Here is a 20,477-nt window from a genome sequence, read left to right as displayed (position 1 = left end):
GCACTGCAGGGCGGCTGTCAGAGCGCTGCTGTAAAAGCAGCCTTTCATCCTGAAGTGCCTCCCCAGGACAGCGGCCCTGCCAGCCTGGGTCAGAGGGAAGCTCTGCATCACAGCACAGCCCCAGTGCTGATGCATCCAACATCCCAGCCCTCTCCAGCCCCACACTCAGCCACGGGCCACGTTTGTGGCTTCTTGGACTTGAGCTTGTTTTCTCCAGCCACAAACGAAGCAGCAGAGTTGGCCATAGGAGGGCAGCTGTCACCATGCCTCACAGAAATTCAAGGAGTCCTTTGAAGCTGCGCTGCACCAAAGGTCTCCCCGTGCCGAGACCCGAACTTAACAGGGGAAGCAGGCGGGGCAGCGGGTGAAGGCATCTCCCACGGACACGGCTCTGAGGTCAACCGCACACGGAGCAGCCCGGAGCCCGGCGCCCGGCAGCGCGCCGACATCGCCTGCAGAGCCGCGGAGGGGCCGGGAGGCGGCCCCCGTCCCTGCAGCAGCCCGGCTCCGGCTGAGCCCTGCGGGGACGGCAGCACGGCCGCGTCCGCCATCGCTCCTCGCCGCTGCACAGCGGCGCAGGTCCCGGGCGTCAGGACGGAGGCCCAGCGGGCACTGCTGGGTGCTGGCGGCCGACAGAAGGGAGGCTCCGTCCCCACGGAACGGGCGGAACGGCGGCCGCCCCGAGAGGAGAAAGACGCCTCCAGGAGCCGGTGCGCGTTTGCTCGATTTTATTAGGACTGACACATTCATCGTATGCCACAACGCCACTGATCAATGAGCTTCAGGAAACCGAAACGCCGGCGCCAGCCAGCGCGGTGATGGGGCACACATAGCGACACTTCTGAAAGGCTTCCAACGCTTCCTCCCGGCCCGCGTGCCCCCAGCCCGCCCCCCCCCCCGTGTCCCCCCCCCCCATCTCACAGCTTTGATTGTACCCATAAGCATGGTTTGACAGAATGCTCCCCAGCTGCCAGGTTATTCTCACAAAGAGGCTAACTAGAACTGAAAAAATAAACCGATAAAAATAAAAATAATAAAAGCCCGGGAATTATTTTAATGTTAAAAAATAAAATAAAATAAAATAAAAGCGGATATGGCAACACTACTAGGAAAGTGGAATACATCACAGAAACAAAAGTCTTTGCAGGCAACACTGTTTGGAGATAGGAGAACACTGGATGGGTGAAAAAAGTGAATTTCTAAATTATATACAATAGTATCTAAGGGTGGCTTTGAAAAACAGTCTCCTTTAACGTGATTCAAGATTTAACTCGCCGTTATCTATTGCTTATTTATTCAGATCTGTAATAACACTTATAGACGGATGTGTAAAAATGAGACCTTGTGGAAAAACAGCTTTTCGTATGAAACGTCCGCTCCGTCTGACATGGAATGTATGGGATGTGCGGGGCAGGGCTCAGGCTGCCCTCGTCGCCCCGCGCTGCTCCACGGCCCAGCAGCCCCCCTCAAACGCTGCTGAGCAGCGCCTTCGCCTCGCGGCCGTGCGCAGCATCCATCAGCGTCCGACGGTGAGATGGGAAACGGGCAGAAGCCGCAGTCCTTATGAAGGACGAGATTCAGTTGTTGAATTTTAAGGGGTATCCAATGGCTTTTTCCAGGCACTCTACCAAAGAGCCAGCGGAAAGAAAATCCCTCTCCACTTCCACAAATTTGATGTAGATGGATTTTGGGGAGACCCCGGGCTCTACAACGCAGTTCTGAGATAAAAACGCGTTGATCCCAACCCACTCTTTGCTGAAGGTTTTGGTGTTTGCCTGAAAATGTAAAAACAGGCACTGCTGGAGAGTCCTGACCTCGGCGATGCCGAGGTAACAGTAGATGATGCGGGCGGACTCCATCTCCACCCGCAGCGAGGCCTGCGGCGACGGCGCCTCCAGCTCCCCCGGAGTCTCATGGCTGGGATCGGCGCCCCGCGGCTCGGCCAGAGGCGAGTGTGGCTTCTCGTGGCACTCCTCATAGCCGATGGCGTAGAGACCCGGGCTTTTGGGGATGCCCCCGGGCAATAAATACTGGACGACGTTGCCTCCCGTCGGCTTGGAGTGAGCGATGGGTATCCAGTCAATCTCCATGTGCAGCTCGAGGCACCTCGCTTCGCTGATGGTGATCTCCAGGAATTTGTAGTACACGTTCTTCCAGTTCATTTTCTGCACTCTGGTCATGATGACTCTGCCCTCCGGCTTCTCCGAGTTGAAATACTCCCGGAGCCGTTTGCCCAGCGGCACCTGCGAGCTGATCTCCGCGTAGTGGTAGCGAATGTCCTCCTTCCAGCGCGTGTTGTAGCCGATGCCGAAAATGGCCAGTTTGTTGGAGAGGTGCAGCCTGGAGAAGTCCGTCCAGCTCTGGAACAGCTCCCACTTCAACTGGACAGACTCCAAGATTTGCATAATGTTCTGCATGACGTCACGCTTCCTGGAAAAACGGACAGAAGCGTAAAGCTGTCAGTAACGGCCCAGAGCTGCAAACCATCCCGGGCTACAGGAGAAAGCACCGCCCGCACAGCAGGGCCGAGCCCCAGCTCTGCTTCCCAGGCCCCTCTATGATGTGGGAAGACCACAGCAAACACCACCAGCAGCAGCACCGGGCCGCGCAGGCCGCTCCTCAAGCAGTGGGCATTCCACTCCTGCATGCGTCCTGCATCCGTACGCGAGCTGCCGGGCTGTAACACCACCACCATCATTAACCTCATTAACAACAAAAACAATAAACAAAGCAGAACTTCATCACATCTCTCTAGCAAGATACACCTGCTGGAGAAGGTATTTAGTGCAACAAGATCCGCAGGAGAGAACCTGGAGAGGAGAACCAGAGCTGCCCTGCACACAGCTCTGAGGAAGGTTCAGCTGCCAGCCCCTGCATCGCGCTGCGCACAGCTCGCACCCCTGCTGCTGGAGGCCATGGCAGCAAACGGCTCCCATGTACCACAGGGTCAAAGGGACGCAGCACTCGGTCACTGACAGACGTGCACACCCTGAGACACCTTGCTGCACGTTCCTTCAGCTTAGCCTGCTGTTCCCTTGCACAAGTTCAAGTGCATTTGCCTTCACCTTGCTTTAAAAGCAAAGTCAGAAAAAAGCACAGAACTTTGTTTGGGGTTTTTTTGTGCTTCCATAATCCAAAAAACGTCATGGATTTTTTTTCAGCTTTCCCACTCTCCCTGTGACCTGGGGCTGTTGCTTCCAACCAACTGCACACAGCCATCCTCCTCTTGCTTGAGTATGACTACTGCACCCAAAAGCTGTGTGCGCAGCCCACCAGAGGGGAAATAAAGAAGCTCCTGCGTCTCCAAAGATCTCTTTTGGCTGTCAGTAACAGGACAGCAGCAGGGAGGCAAGCAGCACTGCAGGCATTCACACTTCACTAAGCGATCAGGTGGGAGCTTTTGCATACAACTGAAGCAAGCTGGAACAGCTTCCTTCCTGATGAATGAGACACTTAGGGCACAGTTAGTGGAGAGAACTACTGATTTCAGGAGTTACTGTCCTATAATCCAATCTGTAGGAAGACAATGCAGCTGTGTTGGTAACTGAGAAACCTCTCAGCCCAAGAACTGTGATTTGGAAGCTGCTCACTCAACCCTCCCTAGAATTGTCCTTCCACAACAGCTCCCAGCAGCTAGGGCACGGGCTGCTGAGACAGTAAGGTCAGAAGTATCCACTTGTTACGGAGCAAGTGCTTAAGCAAGAGCAGACAGCATCCCTCAGACTGCAGGGAATAGGAACAGGGCTGGTACTCAGTTGCTTCTTTGCCCCACGTGGAACAGAAGCACGTTTCTTCTTCCACTGTTCATAGAATCACAAAATCATAGGGTCCCAGAATCATTGAGGCTGAAAAAGACCCCCTAAGATCCCCGAGTCCAACTCACCCCACTGTGCTCCCTGCCCACCTCCCTCCGTGCCACATCCCCACGGTTCTGGAGCACCCCAGGGATGGTGACCCCACCACCTCCCCGAGCAGCCGTGCAGTGCAGCACCATTTTGCACTATACTGATGTAACAGTGGAAAGAAAAAAGGTTTGGGTTCTACAGACCCTTTCAACAGTGCAGGAGGGCTTCAATTACACGGCCTCTCATCCCAGAAAACTGCTTCTTGGAGGTGCTGCACATCCACATAAAGCCCCACACGCTGGGTCTGAGCAGCCCAGGCTGAAATCACTCTCCTCACAGCAAGACTCATCTCAAACTTGCAGTTTAGACATCTGGAAGTGCAAGTTCATCCTCTGGAGACAAAAGGGATAAGGTGACACGGGAAGCAGCCGGCTGAGCGCAGGGCTGTGCGACAGCAGCCTGTGTTTCACCAGCATTCCTTGCATTCAAGAGGAAGCTGAATGCAATTTAAGGAAATGGTCCCATCCAAACCCAGACACACCAGAATGCAGTGTGGGTAGATTTTCATTCAACAGTAGAGGAACAGAGCTAAGAACAACAACAGAAAGAACAACACCTTTATTAATTACACCATAAATACTATTGCTAAGCTCAGTTCAGCACAAAACACAGCTGAAGCTCTGAAGAAAAATAAAAATTAGTCATTCAAACTACTGCTGAACAAGAATAATTTCACTAGAGAATCCCCAGCAGTGCTTCACGTATCAGAGGAGACACGGGCTTCACAGGAAGCAGGAGGGACAAAAGATGTTAGAAAAGCAGCTCTCAGTCTTTCTTGAACTGGGGAACCCGAGCTCCACATGTGGCCTCCTGAGGGCAGAGCACAGAGGAGGAGAACCCCAGCACAGCAGGGCGCACTGCTGGCCCCTTCTTTCTGCTGGCTGCAGGAGGAAACACCAACAGACAGCAAAAGCCAGACTGCTACTTCTCTCTTTAAGGAGATACACGGTACCTGAGCAAGCAGAGCTCATCCTGGCTCAGCCCTGCACGCCACTGGGCTATCTCGTTTCTCAACTGTAGAAGGTGCCCTCGAGCTGCGTTTTACCACATCGTCGGTCCGCGACCCCCAGCGCCTGGCTCAAACCAGTCAATGCATCGCTTCCTCCTCAGAAGCTTTTGCAATTCGAACCAGGAAAGACTCGAGACTTGGTGCAAATTTGTTCTAAGGCACGGTTTCCAAACAAAAGCAGACTTCAAAGAAACTGAAACAGCTGGTTTCAGTGAAGGATTTAACTCCCCAAGCATTTCTAGTTCAACTTCAAAAAGCCTGCAGTCAAAAAATACACTCCTCTGAAATTTAAAATGGTAGAACAGAGTCTGAAGCAGTTTTCACTTCTCCAAAACATTTACTTGGAGGGAAGAGCAAAGGAAATGCACCAGCACGGCCAGTGTGGGAGAGCCCAGCTGACAGAGCAGAGGGCAAGGATGCAGCTCACCTGCCAGCTCTTCCCTCCCACACCTGTGGGAATAAGGCAACCCACGAAACAGAGGAGATCTCCGTGCACCTCACACCACACAGACTGCCTGTTTTCTACCCGAAGCCAGGAGGCAGCGCCGCCACTGCCAAGAGGCCGTGCAACCTGCAACCTGCTGCGAGGCACTGCGAGGCGCACAGCCAGCCGGCGTCGCGCTCCCACCTTCTTCCCTCCTGTCAGGAAAATAATCCTGCCTTGTTTCTTACAAAGCCATCTCCCGTGTTTCTCTGCAAGTTGCTCTGCTCGGCTCTGCAGTTCCCCCCCGGAGCACAGAGGGCTCCTGTTGGACCATCTCCTGCCAGACCTCTGTTGGCTTTCACAGCCCCAGGACCACAGCTGGGAACGCAGAGGTGGTGGCACTGCAGAGCAATTCCTTCCGATCTCCCAGAGCAGGGAGAAGCAAGGGTAGCATTTCAAGATCGCGTGCACCTACAGCCAGGCAGCACCACCACGTAAATTCTGCACTTTGCACATGTTGAACGCATCATCACCCCCCATTTCACTGAGATCACTTCTGCTTCAAACTTCCACGTGCAGACAAAAGCAGATGAACTGAAGGTCTGCTTTCTTTGCAATAAGCTACATGCATTTTAAAACACGGGCCAAAAACAAGAATCTGTTTGGTATTATTTGCTATGGCTTTTAAAATTAGACAACTCTTTTTTTAAAAGATGATAAATAAATAGTCAGCTTATCTACAGTACCAGTAAGGCTTCTCCAGACAGCTTGTAATCATTCCAAACTCAACACTGGTTTCCTTATCCAATGTCCAAGACAACTGCTGAGGCAATGAACTGGACAAAGCAAACCCTGCCACAGCAGCATGCAGGGATCCTCCACTTTCCAAAAACCCAACCTGAAAAGCTGCCTTTGACACCTCCTGCTAAGAGCCTGACAGTGCAGAAGGCAGGGAGAACTCTTATTTAATTCTTTGCTTTCCATTGCTTGATGTAGTAAAAAGGCAGAATTTTCAAGTTTCTTTCAACTTTAAAAGACTTCAGAGTTTAAAAGTTCCTCGTTCCTCATAGCAGAGAAAAAAAAAAAGGCATTTTCAGCAAATTTCTGTGTTGGAAGTCACTTTGTGCTTTCACTGAGCACCGACTGCCTTATCATCCACACGCTTCACAACATGCCTAGGAGTTCAGAGGCCTCCATACATTTTAGAGAGAGCTTTGGGGGCAGAAAAGAAACCCCAGCTCTGAGCAGTCTGAGCTCCAGCCATGCACCTGCACAACAACAAGCTGGCAGAGAAAACTCAGGCAGTCTTCACACAAAATGAGCTTCTCTGAGCTTCGGCCTCAGAACATTCAGAATTCTTTTCTGTGCAACTCCCTCAGGCACGCCTTGAAGGTAGAATTTGCAGGTAGAATTATCCCAGAGCCATCCTAACGAGCTGTTCAAAGAGGTGATGATGGTTATGCTGAAAAACAAGTGTTTTCCTTCATGCCCATCCCTGAGATGCTACCCTGAATTCTGTTCATATGAAGAGAAAAATCACCATCAAGACAGCTTAACCCTGGAAATTCCACTGAGGACTTTGATGAAGCTGAGCCATCACAATGCAGGCTTTTCATTAAAAATAACTACATACATATGTGGAATTTTTAAAAACCATTTACTTCCAGTAAAAAGCCTCTGCTGCTAACCAGAGACACTACATAAACCTGTACAGCATGATGAATTACTGTCCTACACAAACTCACTTCGCAGCCTAAGAAACACCATACTGACTTCAGCCAGCTCAGTAAGCCATGGGGAGAAGTGGTGCAAGACACCATGCCCACATGTCCCCCCCGAGGGGCCTGCAGGTGGATTTGAGACAGCTCATCCCACTACAGACAGAGCTACACTCATCCTACAGGGTTTGAAACCCAAGAGGCTGGAAGAAAGCAGCCCTGCTCTGCAGGACCGTGGCACAATTCATTTTTTGAAACACTCTGTTATTGTTGGCGAGGCAATGGAGATTCACATGCTTAAAACATTTTAAATGCTGCAGTATTTGTCAGATTAAACCAATCCAAAAGGTTACAAGCCAGCTCTGGAAAGTTATGAAAATAGAAGAAATCACAAACTTTGGCATGCTTTCCACCAAGGAGGGGAAATGCACGAACTTTTAATGTGAGCATTACTCACACGAGCCAAGTCAACAGCACGCACTACTACTGAGGGAGCCTCACTTCTCACTCGCTTTCCTCCACTTATGATCCATTGAAAATATCTGGTCAGCACCACCTGGGCACGCAGGTCACGGTCCTGCCACTGGTTTAGAGGAAAATATACACCACAACATAATTACTGCTCTTTAAAAAAAAAACTTATTGTTTTTCCTTGTACCCAAATGGGCAAAATTCAGGCAACTTCAGGCAGATGGCAAAAACAGATTTCAGAAAGCTCAAGAGCCTGGGCTCATGCCGTGATAACCACAGCCTGCCACACACAGCCCCGGCATCCTGAGGTGGACCCGAGCCGCACGTTCAGTCCTCGCATTCAGTGGGGAGCCGTTCTGCTGGCTGCATGATGGAGCCCAGAAAGGACAAAGTTGTGAAGCTTTTCAAACGTTCTGAGGTAACTGGAATAATGCATAAAGCAGATTCAAGTGCATGAATAGTCTTGCACAATGTATTTATAATTATAATCAGAAGTTTCAAACATCCTCCCTCCTGCACAACATCCCCAGGGAAATGCATTCCAGGGTAAAGCATTCATAAATTACTTACTGAGCGTCTTCTGAAGATTCCTGCTTTATCTTTAATGTTCTTTTTGTGGTAGGCATTTCATCTGAAAGGTAAGACCCAACACAGTTATTTTTTAAAATAAAATGCAGCAGGAATATTACTTATTTTATTTTTTTAAGGCTGAAGTTACAATCCATCTTATTTCCTAAGCCCACCAAGCCCTGCCACACGCACAAGGCAGCTCCAGTTCCTACATTAAGTGGAGGTTTTGGTTTTCCTTAGGAAATGATGTGGTCAGTTACAAGATCTGTACCTGCCTCTGCAAGTGCAAAACCTTTCAAGGACAAGAGCATAATTCCTGCAATTAAATCACAAGTCAATTTAATTACTAACTACACTGAGGGAAAAAAAGAAAGACTGTTCTGCTTTCAATAGCACATTTAAACAGCAAGCACCACGACAAATGCATCTGTATTCCATTTAGATTTTATGTGCCAAACGCTTCTCTCTTAACTTCTCTCGACATCAGGAATGCTGTCACCCCAAGCACACACAAATCTCTCTATAATTCAACTGAAGGAAAACAGTGACAAACCAGGAGACCACAGTTTGAGTCACCAGAACAACCAGATGGAATTAGCTGCCATTTACACACGTTTTGAAACTTCCCCGTCTCCCCACCATTTCTCTCCCACATATTTCTGACTTCTAAGCTCCCAGAGGAAGAAGTCTGAGAGAACCAGAATGTGGTTAATTTGCAAGTTGGCTGCTTTAATATCAAACTGCAATTTAAGACTCTTTCACAGCGTTCACCGCCCCCAGTCCCCTGAACAAAGATGCGTGCAGACAGGTGACTGCATCTCCTTCCTGTCCCCACTTCAGCCTGCAGATCACAAGGAAAATCATCAACATCTTTTCCCCACTTTGTGTTCTAACTGCTGGATTTGATCAACTTCTATTTCCTCCATGAAAAGAATTCCTTTTCCTCCATGCTTCACGTCGTAACACAGCGGTCAAGACACAAATGTACTTGAAGAAACCCACTTCTTCACTGCAGCTGGACACGACAGCTCAGATCAGTGTGCCTGCTTTGCTGATCGAGAATGTGGTGGCTGGCTCCGTTGGACAAAGTGAAACAGCCACAGGCAACAACCAGATCTCCAAATTAGCTCATGTGCTCATTTGTACGCACTGAAGCTGACACTACTAATTCAAGCAGGAAAAGCATTCCAAACACCACACATCTGGATACAAGCATATCCGTGTGCTTGAAGCAAACACAGCAGTTAGGATGTTAGGGAAGAAGGAGAAAATAGTCATTGGTACAAATAGGAGCAGCCTGGAAGTAAACAGTGGACAAGTGGTAGCTGGACCCAAGGACCTCAAAGCTGGGCACTGCTGACAGGGAAGCACCTCCCTGATCCCATCGGGGGAAGAAAAACTGAGCAGTGGGTGGAAGGAACAGGGAGCCAGGGAACGTACTGCCTCCTTTGCCAAGGTTTATGGCCACATCACCCTTCTTTTCTCCTGATCCTGATACTCCAGCAGCCTCCAAGAACCACTGTCTGCTTTTGATGGTTATTTCCCTTTCCTCCCCACGGACATCAGTTGTTTAGCACTTGAGCACATTACATGAAAGGGGGGACTGTACAAACACAGAGCACAGAGAAGCATTAACAGGACTCCTTACCTAATTCCTGCTCACCAGTCTGGTAGCAATGAAGATCCTGACTGTGGTTTCCCCAGTCCTCCTGCGAGTACTCCTCCATGGTGCTGCCATCCGACTCCAGCTCCTGGTACAAGCCACTGCTGTTGATGAGGACAGGCTGGCAGGGCTGGGAATCCCATCCTCCCTGCCCAAACACCTGCTCCAGCTGTTCGAACGTGTAGCTGCTTTTCCTCTTCCCAACACCATGCTCCTTCACACGGCTGTAACACCTGCGGAGGGTCTAAGACAGAAAGCTGCGTGTTACTCACCCAAAGGTGCTGCTTCAGCAGTGCACACATAGCAGACAGTTACACGACTGCCAGGCAGAGTTTAGAATTTTACTTCTGCTGATCAGTGCTTGCCACACGCTCATGAGCTAAATGCAAGGCTGTCAAGTTAATCTGCACCTGGCAGGAAGCATCATTATGTACCTGATGCTCCTGATGCAGGTTTTAGCTTTAACATCTACAACACAGAACAAAGTTGTACAGCAGCTACAGGTTCATTGATTTAACTTGGGCAATTGATTCATTTATTCTCCTCCCCACTTCAAACCCCCCAGATCTGCCACGTAACACAGGGAAAATAAACAACAGATCCCCAGTCAGAGATACCAATCAGCCAAGAAAATGCACACCGACTACAAGAGGGGGAAAGCAGAGCCGGTGTCGTGCCCACAGCCTGAAGAAGGTGAAGCAGGGAGGAGATGGAAAGGAAGAAAGAAAGAAGTCCCCAAAAGCACAGACAGTCCAACCTTCCTTACTCTGGTAAGAAGACACAAGGTACAAAATGTATGCCTAAGCTATTCAGCTAATAAAATATATATTACTTACATATTTTGCATTCCTTACTAACTCACTCTGCCTCTTGTGAAGCTGCTGAAATTTAAAAGAGGTCAAATCAATAATGCTCCACATTCCCAGACTTTGATATCAATCATTAAGAAAGAAACATAACTCAGATGGCTCTGGCTAGTAATTCACTACGACAGCTTTCAGCACTAAGGTTGAAGCCTCCAAAAATGACAAATCCAAAAACCCGACCTGGTTTTGGTGATCTCTACCATCGTGTACTACTGGCCAAGCTGGCAGCTACACATAACATGCCTGACAGAAAGGCAGAGCTGCAGACAAAACTCATAGACTTGTACAATTCCCCCCTAGTCCAGATCCAGGCAGATATCTGGATGGGGAAGAACCTTTGTGTGCATCTCTCAATGTGTTTTTAATTCAACCACCACTCTGCTTTTAAAAGATAGCATCATGCTCCAACTTTATCTTGCAAATCTCAGCAACTTGCAGACTGACAGATTTGTAGAACACATTTTCTCACACAACATTCATTAGGTTGTTCAGATGCTACACAGAATGGCAATCTAAGCCACCTCTAGAGCTCCAAAGAGGCATTAATTTGGGAATAGTTTGGTCATCCTGTTTTCTGAAGAAGGACTACAGCTCTTAAGCAACAAGCAAGTACACATCATCACATAAAATGGTTGGTTTTCCCCCAAAAGGAACTTGACATCTACAGAAAGCTCCAACACATCCAATGCTCCTCAAACACCTTGTTCAACAGCATCAGCAGGAGAGTAATACACTCCTAGCCCGTCTCCTTGTGATATTCAGAGCCCCGGGAGCAGCAGCAAAGCTGCTAAGCAGCAAGTCAGTTTTACTCTGCTGTTTCAAAACCAAAAACCAACACACAGCAAAAGCTCAATGAGCCCACAGGCAGCAATAAGCACCACTTTCTATCAGCAGCTCTGGGAAAGCGATCGGGGATTCTCAGCTGGGCAGCACCAGCCTCTCCTGATTCTGTCTTTGCTGTCTCTCAGGATAAAACAGGCAGATCCGCCTTGGACCAGCAAATTTTTACATTTCCAACACCTCTGCTGCAATTGGGGTAGAAAACAACCAGCTGTGGAATCCCAGAATCAAGAACCCATCCATGAGAAGTGTCACTACTCACTGCAGACAAATTCATTTCTATGCCCGGGGGTACAGACAAGTTTAGTTGGCAAAGCTTCAACAAGAACACCTTTGGAAGCATTGAGAAGATTTGGAATGGCCAGGTGTGCCTCAGGTTGGATATCAGGAAAAATTCATTCTCCAAAGAGCAGTGATTCTCAGGCACCAGCTGCCCAGCAAAGTGGCGCTGCCACCATCCTGGAGGTGCTCCAGACCACGGGGATGTGGCACTGAGAGATGGTCAGTGGCTGCTGGTGGGGTGGGCTGGGTTGGACTCGGTGATCTTGAAAGCTTTTCCAACCTGACAGATTCTGTGAGCTCTTAGCTAGATGGCACAGCCTCCACCCAGCAGTGCTGTGATCTACATGCCTGTCCACATCTAGTGTCACAATTACCTTTCCATGACACCCTATCAAACGCTGGCTGCTGGCCTCGACCAGGTCCAGTGACACAGGATAGCACTCAGCACCACTCAACTTAATGGAAGGGAGGAGTCCTCGGGTCTATGAAGTGAGGAAGCTGAAGTGAGGAAGGCAGTATCCAAAGGCTATATGCCTACAGCATGTAGGGATGACTGGAGCCACGAAAGCTCCTGAAACCTGCATTCCCACACTGGCTGGAGCACAGGGAAACAGAACTGACTACAGGTGGTCAAATCCTCTGCTCTACACACAGGCTCATGAACTTTCAGGTTAAAAAAATGTGTGAAAGGCAGGAGAACATCAGGTGTAAATAAGAATATCACCACCAGAAGCCCTATTTCTGTACTTCTGAACTGAAGCATCAGTTCTGACAATAAAAAGGGAAGAAAGCACAGCTTGAACTCTAAAGAGAGCCATACCACACAGCACAAAGGCAGCTGATGACTTAGTGCTCGAGAAACCAAGTCTACCACTGCTCCACAGAACATGAGCAAATCCAACACTCTGCAGTCGTGCAGAACCTACTGCAGACCTGCCTGAAGTGGCTCCAGCTCTACACGTGGCCACACATCTGCCAGATCACAGCACTCAGAGATACACCGGCAGTGAAATCAATTTTTTACACCAAAGAACAAAGCCTCAATTGCATCCTGATGTGCCTCCATGCCAAAAGTTTCCTGAAAGTTCTGGCTCCAGACCAGAGGACTCCAAAATGAAACAATGAAAGTGATGTAAATGCCTCAAGGGAAGACAGGTGCTCAGGGAAGTAGAGAAGTCAGTCATCAAACTGAGACAGAAACCAGGCATCTCTTTGGATGATGACTTGAAGAAGCAACGTCATGCTGTGAGACACAGACAAGGGATGCTCAGGCAGTACCATAAGCCACACATTTTTAAGGCAGGTTACTTCTAAGAGCCAGAATCTAACAAAAAAATGCAGTGGATTTTTCACCACTGCCAGTTTCTGAACCACAGTTCAACACATCTAAACAAACTAAGCCTGGACAGGTATTATTTACAGAGGCATCAATCCCTACGGCAGAGGCCAGCCTAGATGACTATAAACGTATTTCTACGCCCCTACACCAAGGATACATGGCTCCTGCTAGCTCTCTGAACCACTGCAGCAGACATCAAGCTGTCCACTTTTACTAACTAAAAAGGAGAGGTTTGGGGGCAGAAATCCCTCAAGTTTCAAGACAAAAACCCTATTGCAACAACAGGATCTCATGGAGCCCATTAACCTGGGACACTGCAGGACTTTGCCAGAGACTGAGAGAAAGAAGATAAACTGTGGGCTAGGAGATTGCTTTGCCCCAAGTTTACACCAGGGACCACATGGAGGCTATGCTACAGTCTGACAGAGGATGAATTCCACTTCCAAAGCACATCTGGGACCTGGAAGAATTTCACTGATATTCAACCAGTACTAAGGGCTTCCATTCTTTCCATTAAGAGCTAACAGCAGAGCTCTTAAGGGCTAGGACACCCAATAATAGTCCCACACACCATTTTGGTCAGTAAAGGTGTTCTTTCCTACACTACCCAAAAACTACTGTCACTACTGTTCCAAAAACTCCATTCACTACTTACCCCAAAGCAATGAAAGCCATGTTCAGTAGATTGTCCTGCCTTCAGAAACACACTCATTCCTTAAAATTAAACATGAGTTTTCACACAAACACTGTGAATGGGACAAGCATCTCCATGCCACCCATGAAGCCTGATGTCCAAAGATAACCCTAAGCACAGCAGTCTGTACCAAAGAAATCCAAGAAGTACTTGATAGCTTAGATACCAGCTATTTGGCAAGCCAAAGGGACCACACAGGCCTACCCCTGTTGGTTCCAGGTCTCAAATGAGCAGGCAGAGCAGGGCCACAGACTAAGAGCAGCACAAACCCTCTTGCAGGTGGTAGGGAAAATGCTCTGCTCCAGAATAAGCTCCAGATGGGAGGCAGAAAGCATCAACACGGGTGGCACCCCATGGGTTACTACTCACATAGTTCTGAAAGCTGGGAGCTTTACACACGATCCTAGAAGCATGCAAACGCCCGTCCTGAGGCTGTGGTCTCCAAAGAAAGGTCCATGCCAGGCGAGTCCAACCTCAGCCTTTGTGATTTAGCTGCACAGAGAAATCGTTATCAATAGAAAGCAACATCTAAATCTAGACCAATAGGAAAAGCTGTAAGAAAAATACCAAAAGCTGTCTTAACTCCAGTTTTCACCAGAAACAATGACCAAAACAAAGGTTAGTAACTGTGGGACCCACAGCAGTCCAGAAAGCACCATCTCCTTAGCCTCCAGATTGACAGATTTAGCAGGATGCAGCAGAATCTGGAACAGTAGTGGAAGTCAATCTGCACCCACACAGGCACTTAAAGCTCTGTGCTTTCACACCAGCTTCATTCTGTTGAACATTTCAGGTGCATTCAGTTACTTCTAGAATAAACAAAATCCAAAATCAACCATCTAGCAACTGCATCATTGCCACTGGGACTCTCTTCTGACGTCAATGCAGTTTCTGCAGTATAACTGCCAATGAGATGTCCACAATTGCAGCCCACTGTGTGTACAGCCTAGGGGCACGTATTAAAAACTGGGAGGACTTTAAGATCTGGGTCCTAAGTGGTTCCCCTCCTGAGAGGCACAAATAACGTGTGCCCAAACCAAGATTTAACATTCACAACTGTGACTCGCTGCCTGCTCAAAGACGTGCCAGAGTGAGCTGCTTTTAGCCCCGACCTCTGCAGTAGAAGCAGACAGCTAACTTTGTTTCTCTGGGAGGGGAATCTCAGGGCACACCTGCATGCCAGAGCCTCCACCAAAGTGCTTCTGGCAGAGCTGCTCCCCAGAAAATGGGAAATTCTGGCCTGTGGTGCTAACCTGCCTCCCTGAACAGCACTCCAGCAAGTGGCCCACACACGGAGCAGACACAGCTGCTGTGCGAGAGCATTCATTGCACATGATGCTCAAATCTTCCAGAGATGCTCCTCCACGGCAGTCTCATGGTATGTCCAAGAAGCAGTAAAGCAAGTAAACTCTTCAGTGACAAAGAACAGATTCATATTGTCCAGTTTACGAATGTCAACAGAAAGTTGCTCCCACCTACTGGGGCCTGTGAGGTTCTCCAGCGAGGAGTGAGTTCTTGGAGAGCATTCAGGACAGGAACTGCAAAGTGACCCAGCCTGGAAAACTAGAGGCATCTGAACCTACTTAAGACGAAGAAAGATCAAGAGGTAACTTGAACACTGCCTGTGCACATCGCAGAGGGTGGAGCCACAGGGACAAGGATCTCGGCCTGAGTAACAGAAGACAAGGGAAAATACATTAAAAAACGGAAGGCAAAGCTGTTCTGAAGGTGATAAGCTGCTGGTAAAGAGATAACCCCATCCTTGGAAATCCTTTGAAAAGAGAGCCACTCTGCTTAAGGTTATTGAACCCAGTGATGAAATTCTGGGAGAAATTCAATCTCCTGGAGCACACAGAAGGTCACACTGCATTGCTGCAGGAGTCCCATCAGAGACAGCCAGTGCAGCGCTTCCTTCTTTCAAAACGACTTCGCGCTACAAAGATTTAAAAAGAGATTGTTTACATCATAAAGCAGCAAAAAACACAGCCACATTGAAAGTAAACCCTGTCATCATCATCTTACATACAGCTTAAAGCAAGAGAACACGAACAGCTGACATCCAAGCATAATTCCTCATTCCACCCTGTTTCATGTTAGCAGCATCACTTCTCCCCTTTGTGCCTGCATTCCCCGTGTGAAAGCACGTAACTGCTGTCTTCAAGGTGCTTTTTTTCACTTTGCAAAGTAAATCATACATTCTGTGGACAATCACAACCCAGCAGACACCTTCCACCTCCTGCCCAGGTGAGCAGCAGGTCACTGTGTGCAGAAAACAAGCACAAGGGCAACGGGCCTCACCGGGAGCAGAGCTTGCGAATGACATGTTCAGAGGTTGGAAGAGCATGAAACAGTGATGTCCAAGCTCACTGCCTGATCTGAAGCAATAACAAAGCCTACATACTGGATGCACCAGCTTTTTTTGGCCTTCGTATGGAACGTCACAGCACGAGGTGATACTCATTTTTCTGTGATTGTGACTCTGCCACTCGTTAGCAGCTCACCTCCTGCTCTGAAGCAATGATAAGCCTGGTGAAGGGCACAAAATAGAAGCGACTGCATTCAAATCTGGAAAGGGTTTTACAAAATATCTCATCCTCTGCCTCAAATAATAGTTCTGAGGTCAAAACAAATAGCTGAATGCTCCACAATGCTGCACAGAGGGGATTGGTTTGGGGATGCACAAACTGCTGAGCCAGGCTAATTCTCCAAACTTGGATTGCGATCACACTCAGCAAAGAAGAGCAGGGCTGGAGGAAAAGTACATGTGCTTCAGTAAACAATTCTTTAATAAGAGCTGTGAGATCACAACTGCAGGAATGGTCAGAGCGCACTACTGTGCCAGCAGAGATTCAGGACACAGCTTGGTATGCCAGGATGAGGGAACTCTGAGGCACAGGATGGCTTCTGAGGACCCAACAGGCAGAAATCAAAACATTGAAACACTCCCGCAGCTCCCAGTCCCTGAGCTAGCTGGTCCACAGGCATCAAAGTCACGAAGCCAGGCTCTCACGCAGCAATAAGCTAGGAGTACTTGCTGGAATTATTACGTGTGACCCCCCGAATTTGAAACAGGCACTCTGGAGTGCAGATCCAAGCAATGGTCTCATTTGCAGACTGCAGGCCAGCACCGCTTATGTGCAGAAAAGCACATGCAGATGTTAGAAGACAGACAAAATGTGAACTGGGACCTTGCTTTACATCCAGTTTGAATTAGGAGAGAATGCATACATACATGCAATACAACTGGAGAGCTGGAAAACTTTGTTCTGCAGAGCTGACTTTTTCCTCTCTATCTCATTTCTAACACTCCTCGAGATTTGGCAGAGCACGGGAAATTCGGGTGCCCTGAAAGCCAATACTGAGGTCTAATCTACAATGTATTTATAAACTAAGTTGAATTTGACACATTTTAAGCACGATTTACATTCATAATCAATCAGCAAATCCTTACAGCACCATCCCTTGAGGGACGTTAAGTCCAACTATCCTATAAAATCATGGAAATGGGGGACAGCAGGCTAGTGGAACGGTGAATCAAAGCACTCATCCATCACCATTGCTTCAGCTCTGCTTTTAGCTCTGACAACGGATAGCATAAGACTATGAAGAGTCTGTGAACCGCCCTTGTTCCAACAGCAAGCCCAAGCCTTCCTGCTCCATCTTAAAATGAAAGTCAAACATCAACCTCTCTGTGTTCAAAGTGATTTTCACCCTCAGCTGAGCAACAAAGAGCCAAGCAGACAATTCTCCAATTCTAATGCAACTATTTCAATAACTCCTGTAGCAAACTCAACCTTTGGCTCTATCAAAAACGGAGCTTTTCAACGAGGGCCCGTTTTTCTTGAAAAGCCCAAGGATCGTGAAAAGCTCTGCCATGCTGACACGTCCGAATCTCCCGAGAGCGCAGCGACGAAGACCCCCACGGCGGAGCACCGGGGCCGTGCAGGACCTTGGACAGCAGCGCGGCCCGGCGCCAGGCGCAGGGCGGAACCCGCGCGGGATGCCGGCAACCGGGCGAGGCGCCGAGGCGCCAGCGGGAACCAGCGGCGTGCGGAGGTCGGCGGCGGGAACCGCTCCTCATCGAGCCTCCGAGCCGGCGCCCTCTGTGGACTTCACTTAAGAAGAGTCCGTGCAGTCGAGCTGCGTGTTGGCTAGAAGCATCTGTAGGGAAACGGCTAAGAGGTCTTTCAGGAGCTGCTCTTGAAGCTATTGCAGTGCAGTGAGCCTCAGAGTCCTTCCTTCCCTCTAAACCTACATATAAAAACACAATTCATAGTTTCTTTGCAACTTACAAATGTCACTGACAGAAGACTGCTGCCAAAGCGCTTCTCAAAAGACAGGAAGAAGTGTCTCTGGTAACAGCACCACGAGCTGCTGGGAAACAGACATTCCAGAGGGCGCTTTCCCACCCCAACCAGAGCCCTGCAAACACACCGCCCAGCCAGGTCAGCTCTGGGACAAATATTCTCCTTACAAACTGCTCTGCACTCGGTGAGGCAATTCCTTGTACAGCTGCAGCCACAGCCGAGGCAGCAGCCCTTAACAACAGCAGCAGGAACTCCCCCAACAACCAGAAACAGTAGGGCTGTGTAGACAAGGAAAACTGCCCTTGGAGCTTTTTCAACACTAGCACAACTCCAAGTGTCCCAGATTTGTGGAAGGACTGATTGAAGCTGGATGTTGCTCAAAACCAAGAGACTTGGAGAACTTTTGCAGTGCATGAAGTGCCTGCTTCAAAGCAACGTTTCCCTCCCAAATGTTCTGATGCATTCAGGAAAATAAATCCCCAAGCAGAGAGATACAAGAAGTCAAAGAGATGACATAAGAACATACATTCAGAAAGCAAAATGTTTATAAGAAAGAGTTTTGCTTCACTTCAACAGTTTTTCCAAAGACAAATGCTAATCAGACACTGCAGGGCAAAGCCCCTGCTCATTTGCTCCTGAGCATCTCACGGGATGCTCAGTAACACACAGAGCTGCCCACCAGACATACTGCCACCAGTCTCTACCAATACTGCAGAAGTGCCCAGTTCCTTGTTTCATGCATTTTGCAAATCAAAGGTCTGGATGTTTGCACACAGCCAACCCCAGGCTCCATGGGCCAGCACTACATGACGAACAGGGCAAAGAGAATCCAACAACACCAGCGATATCAAGAACTAACAAAATGTTCCTTTCTAATTGATCAACATTTTAAGCAACTGCACTGGAAATCAAATGGCTCATGAAAGGGGAAGCAAGCCTTAAGGGACCTCAGCATTTAATTCTACCTTCTGCACTTTATTCATATTTACAGCCTGAAGCCTGCAGCAGCTCCTATGGATCACAGGTTCCTCACATCCCACCAGTCCTAGTCCACAGCTCCCTCTGTATGAGGGCGGCATTTGGATTGCTGCTCCTTGCCTGAGCCCTGGCTTTCCCTTCTCCCCAAGGAATGACACAAGTAGAGAGCCAACTCTTTAAAATCCAGCACCACAGAAGCCAGCTGGCTGTACCATTTAACACAGCCCCGTAATTAAAGCAGGCAACCCAGGGGAAACATCATAGCCACGAGGCTACTCCACAGCCATGAAGGGCCCCAGGAGCAAGGGGACCCCAGGAGCAAGGGGACCCCAGGAGCAAGGGGACCCCAGGAGCAAGGGGACCCCAGGAGCAAGGGGACCCCAGGAGCAAGGGGACCCCAGGAGCAAGGGGACCCCAGGAGCAATGCTCCATCACAGAACAACAGGAGCTCCCTTCCCACTACACAGCTGCAACGATGCTGGAGGGCATCAGAGGCTGGGTCAAAATCCCCCCAGGGCCACGGTGCCATAGGACACTGCCTGTGCACGAAGACCCACAGGTGTCGCCTGAGCCAGGGGATCCAGCACCAGGCCCACAGCCGAAGGAGACCGCGGCCCATCCCAAGCTCGACCCCCCACCCCCGGGCCCTCCACGCGCGGGGCCGGGGGTACCTTGATGCGCTCCCGGCACTGCGAGGGGGTGCGCTCGTAGCCCAGCTCGGCCAACGCTCGGGAGACCCGCTCGTACATGGCGGGCCCGGGGGCCTTGCTGCCGAACACGGTGCCGGCGCCCTCCAGCTGCTGGTAGCGGGCCTCCACCAGCCGCTCGTTGCCCCACACGGCGATCAGCGCGTTGGTCTCCGCCGGGGTCCAGGACATCCCCCTGCACGCTGCGGCCGCGGCGGCGGCGGCGGCTCCGCCCGGGGAGAACGAGACGGAGGGAGAGGCTCCGCCGCGGCCCCCCGCCGCCCCGCCGCCCCCCAGCCCGGCCCCGCCGGTTGCCGGCCCCGGGCCCAGCGGGGAGGCGCCGCTGGGGGTGGACGGGTCGGAGAGGCTGGGGTTGCCGTCGCTCAGCGCGCCCGGCGAGCCAGGCGACAGCACCTCCATCTTGGGGATCTTGAGGGGCGGCTCGGCGGCGGGGAGCTGCGAGGAGCCGCAGGACGCCGCCATATTGGAGCTGCCGGACCGAGCAGGCGGAAGTGACGCGCCGTTCGCCGCGGGTGGGACTTCCGGTAGTGGCGAGAAGAGCGGGATGGGGCGCGGGACGAGCGGGGGCGTGGTCGGAGGTGGGCGTGGTCAACGGGAGGCGAGGGGCGTGGCCGTCGGAGGCGTGGCCTTGGCTGGCGGGGCGGGGCTTTCTCGATTGTGGGCGTGGTTAATTTGCTGCTATCCCGACGGGGGCGGTGCTTGAG

At 50.1% G+C, this 20,477-nt stretch overlaps 1 protein-coding gene across 8 annotated transcripts; it reads right to left on the bottom strand.

The window, feature by feature from the left end:
* Window positions 1-915: 915 nt before the first annotated feature.
* MSANTD2 (Myb/SANT DNA binding domain containing 2) lies at window positions 916-20,246 on the bottom strand. 8 transcript variants are annotated; one of them, XM_048968299.1, is made up of 5 exons: window positions 19,738-20,246; window positions 10,597-10,641; window positions 9,746-10,004; window positions 8,098-8,158; window positions 916-2,430 (listed from the first exon to the last, which is right to left on the bottom strand). In XM_048968299.1, the coding sequence occupies exons 1-5, from the start codon at window positions 20,233-20,235 to the stop codon at window positions 1,578-1,580; spliced, it is 1,716 nt and encodes a 571-aa protein (XP_048824256.1). In that variant the 5' UTR covers window positions 20,236-20,246; the 3' UTR covers window positions 916-1,577. The 8 variants fall into 8 exon arrangements, with proteins under 8 accessions (XP_048824256.1, XP_048824257.1, XP_048824259.1 ...); XM_048968300.1 differs by having other exon boundaries at window positions 10,597-10,638; XM_048968302.1 differs by lacking the exon at window positions 19,738-20,246 and adding an exon at window positions 15,257-19,731 and having other exon boundaries at window positions 10,597-14,273.
* Between the last annotated feature and the right edge of the window lie 231 nt (window positions 20,247-20,477).

Source organism: Lagopus muta, chromosome 22 (assembly GCF_023343835.1).
Source record: "Lagopus muta isolate bLagMut1 chromosome 22, bLagMut1 primary, whole genome shotgun sequence".
Lineage (NCBI taxonomy): Eukaryota > Metazoa > Chordata > Aves > Galliformes > Phasianidae > Lagopus > Lagopus muta.
This window is presented reverse-complemented; position numbering and strand designations above follow the sequence as displayed.

Coding starts and splice junctions, on each gene's coding strand:
- MSANTD2 (XM_048968299.1), bottom strand. CDS start 20,235: ATGGCGGCGTCCTGCGGCTCCTCGCAGCTCCCCGCCGCCGAGCCGCCC. Junction 8,159..9,745: donor GACTGGTGAGCAGGAATTAG/GTAAGGAGTCCT, acceptor CTTACCTTTCAG/ATGAAATGCCTACCACAAAA. Junction 2,431..8,097: donor GAATCTTCAGAAGACGCTCA/GTAAGTAATTTA, acceptor CCGTTTTTCCAG/GAAGCGTGACGTCATGCAGA.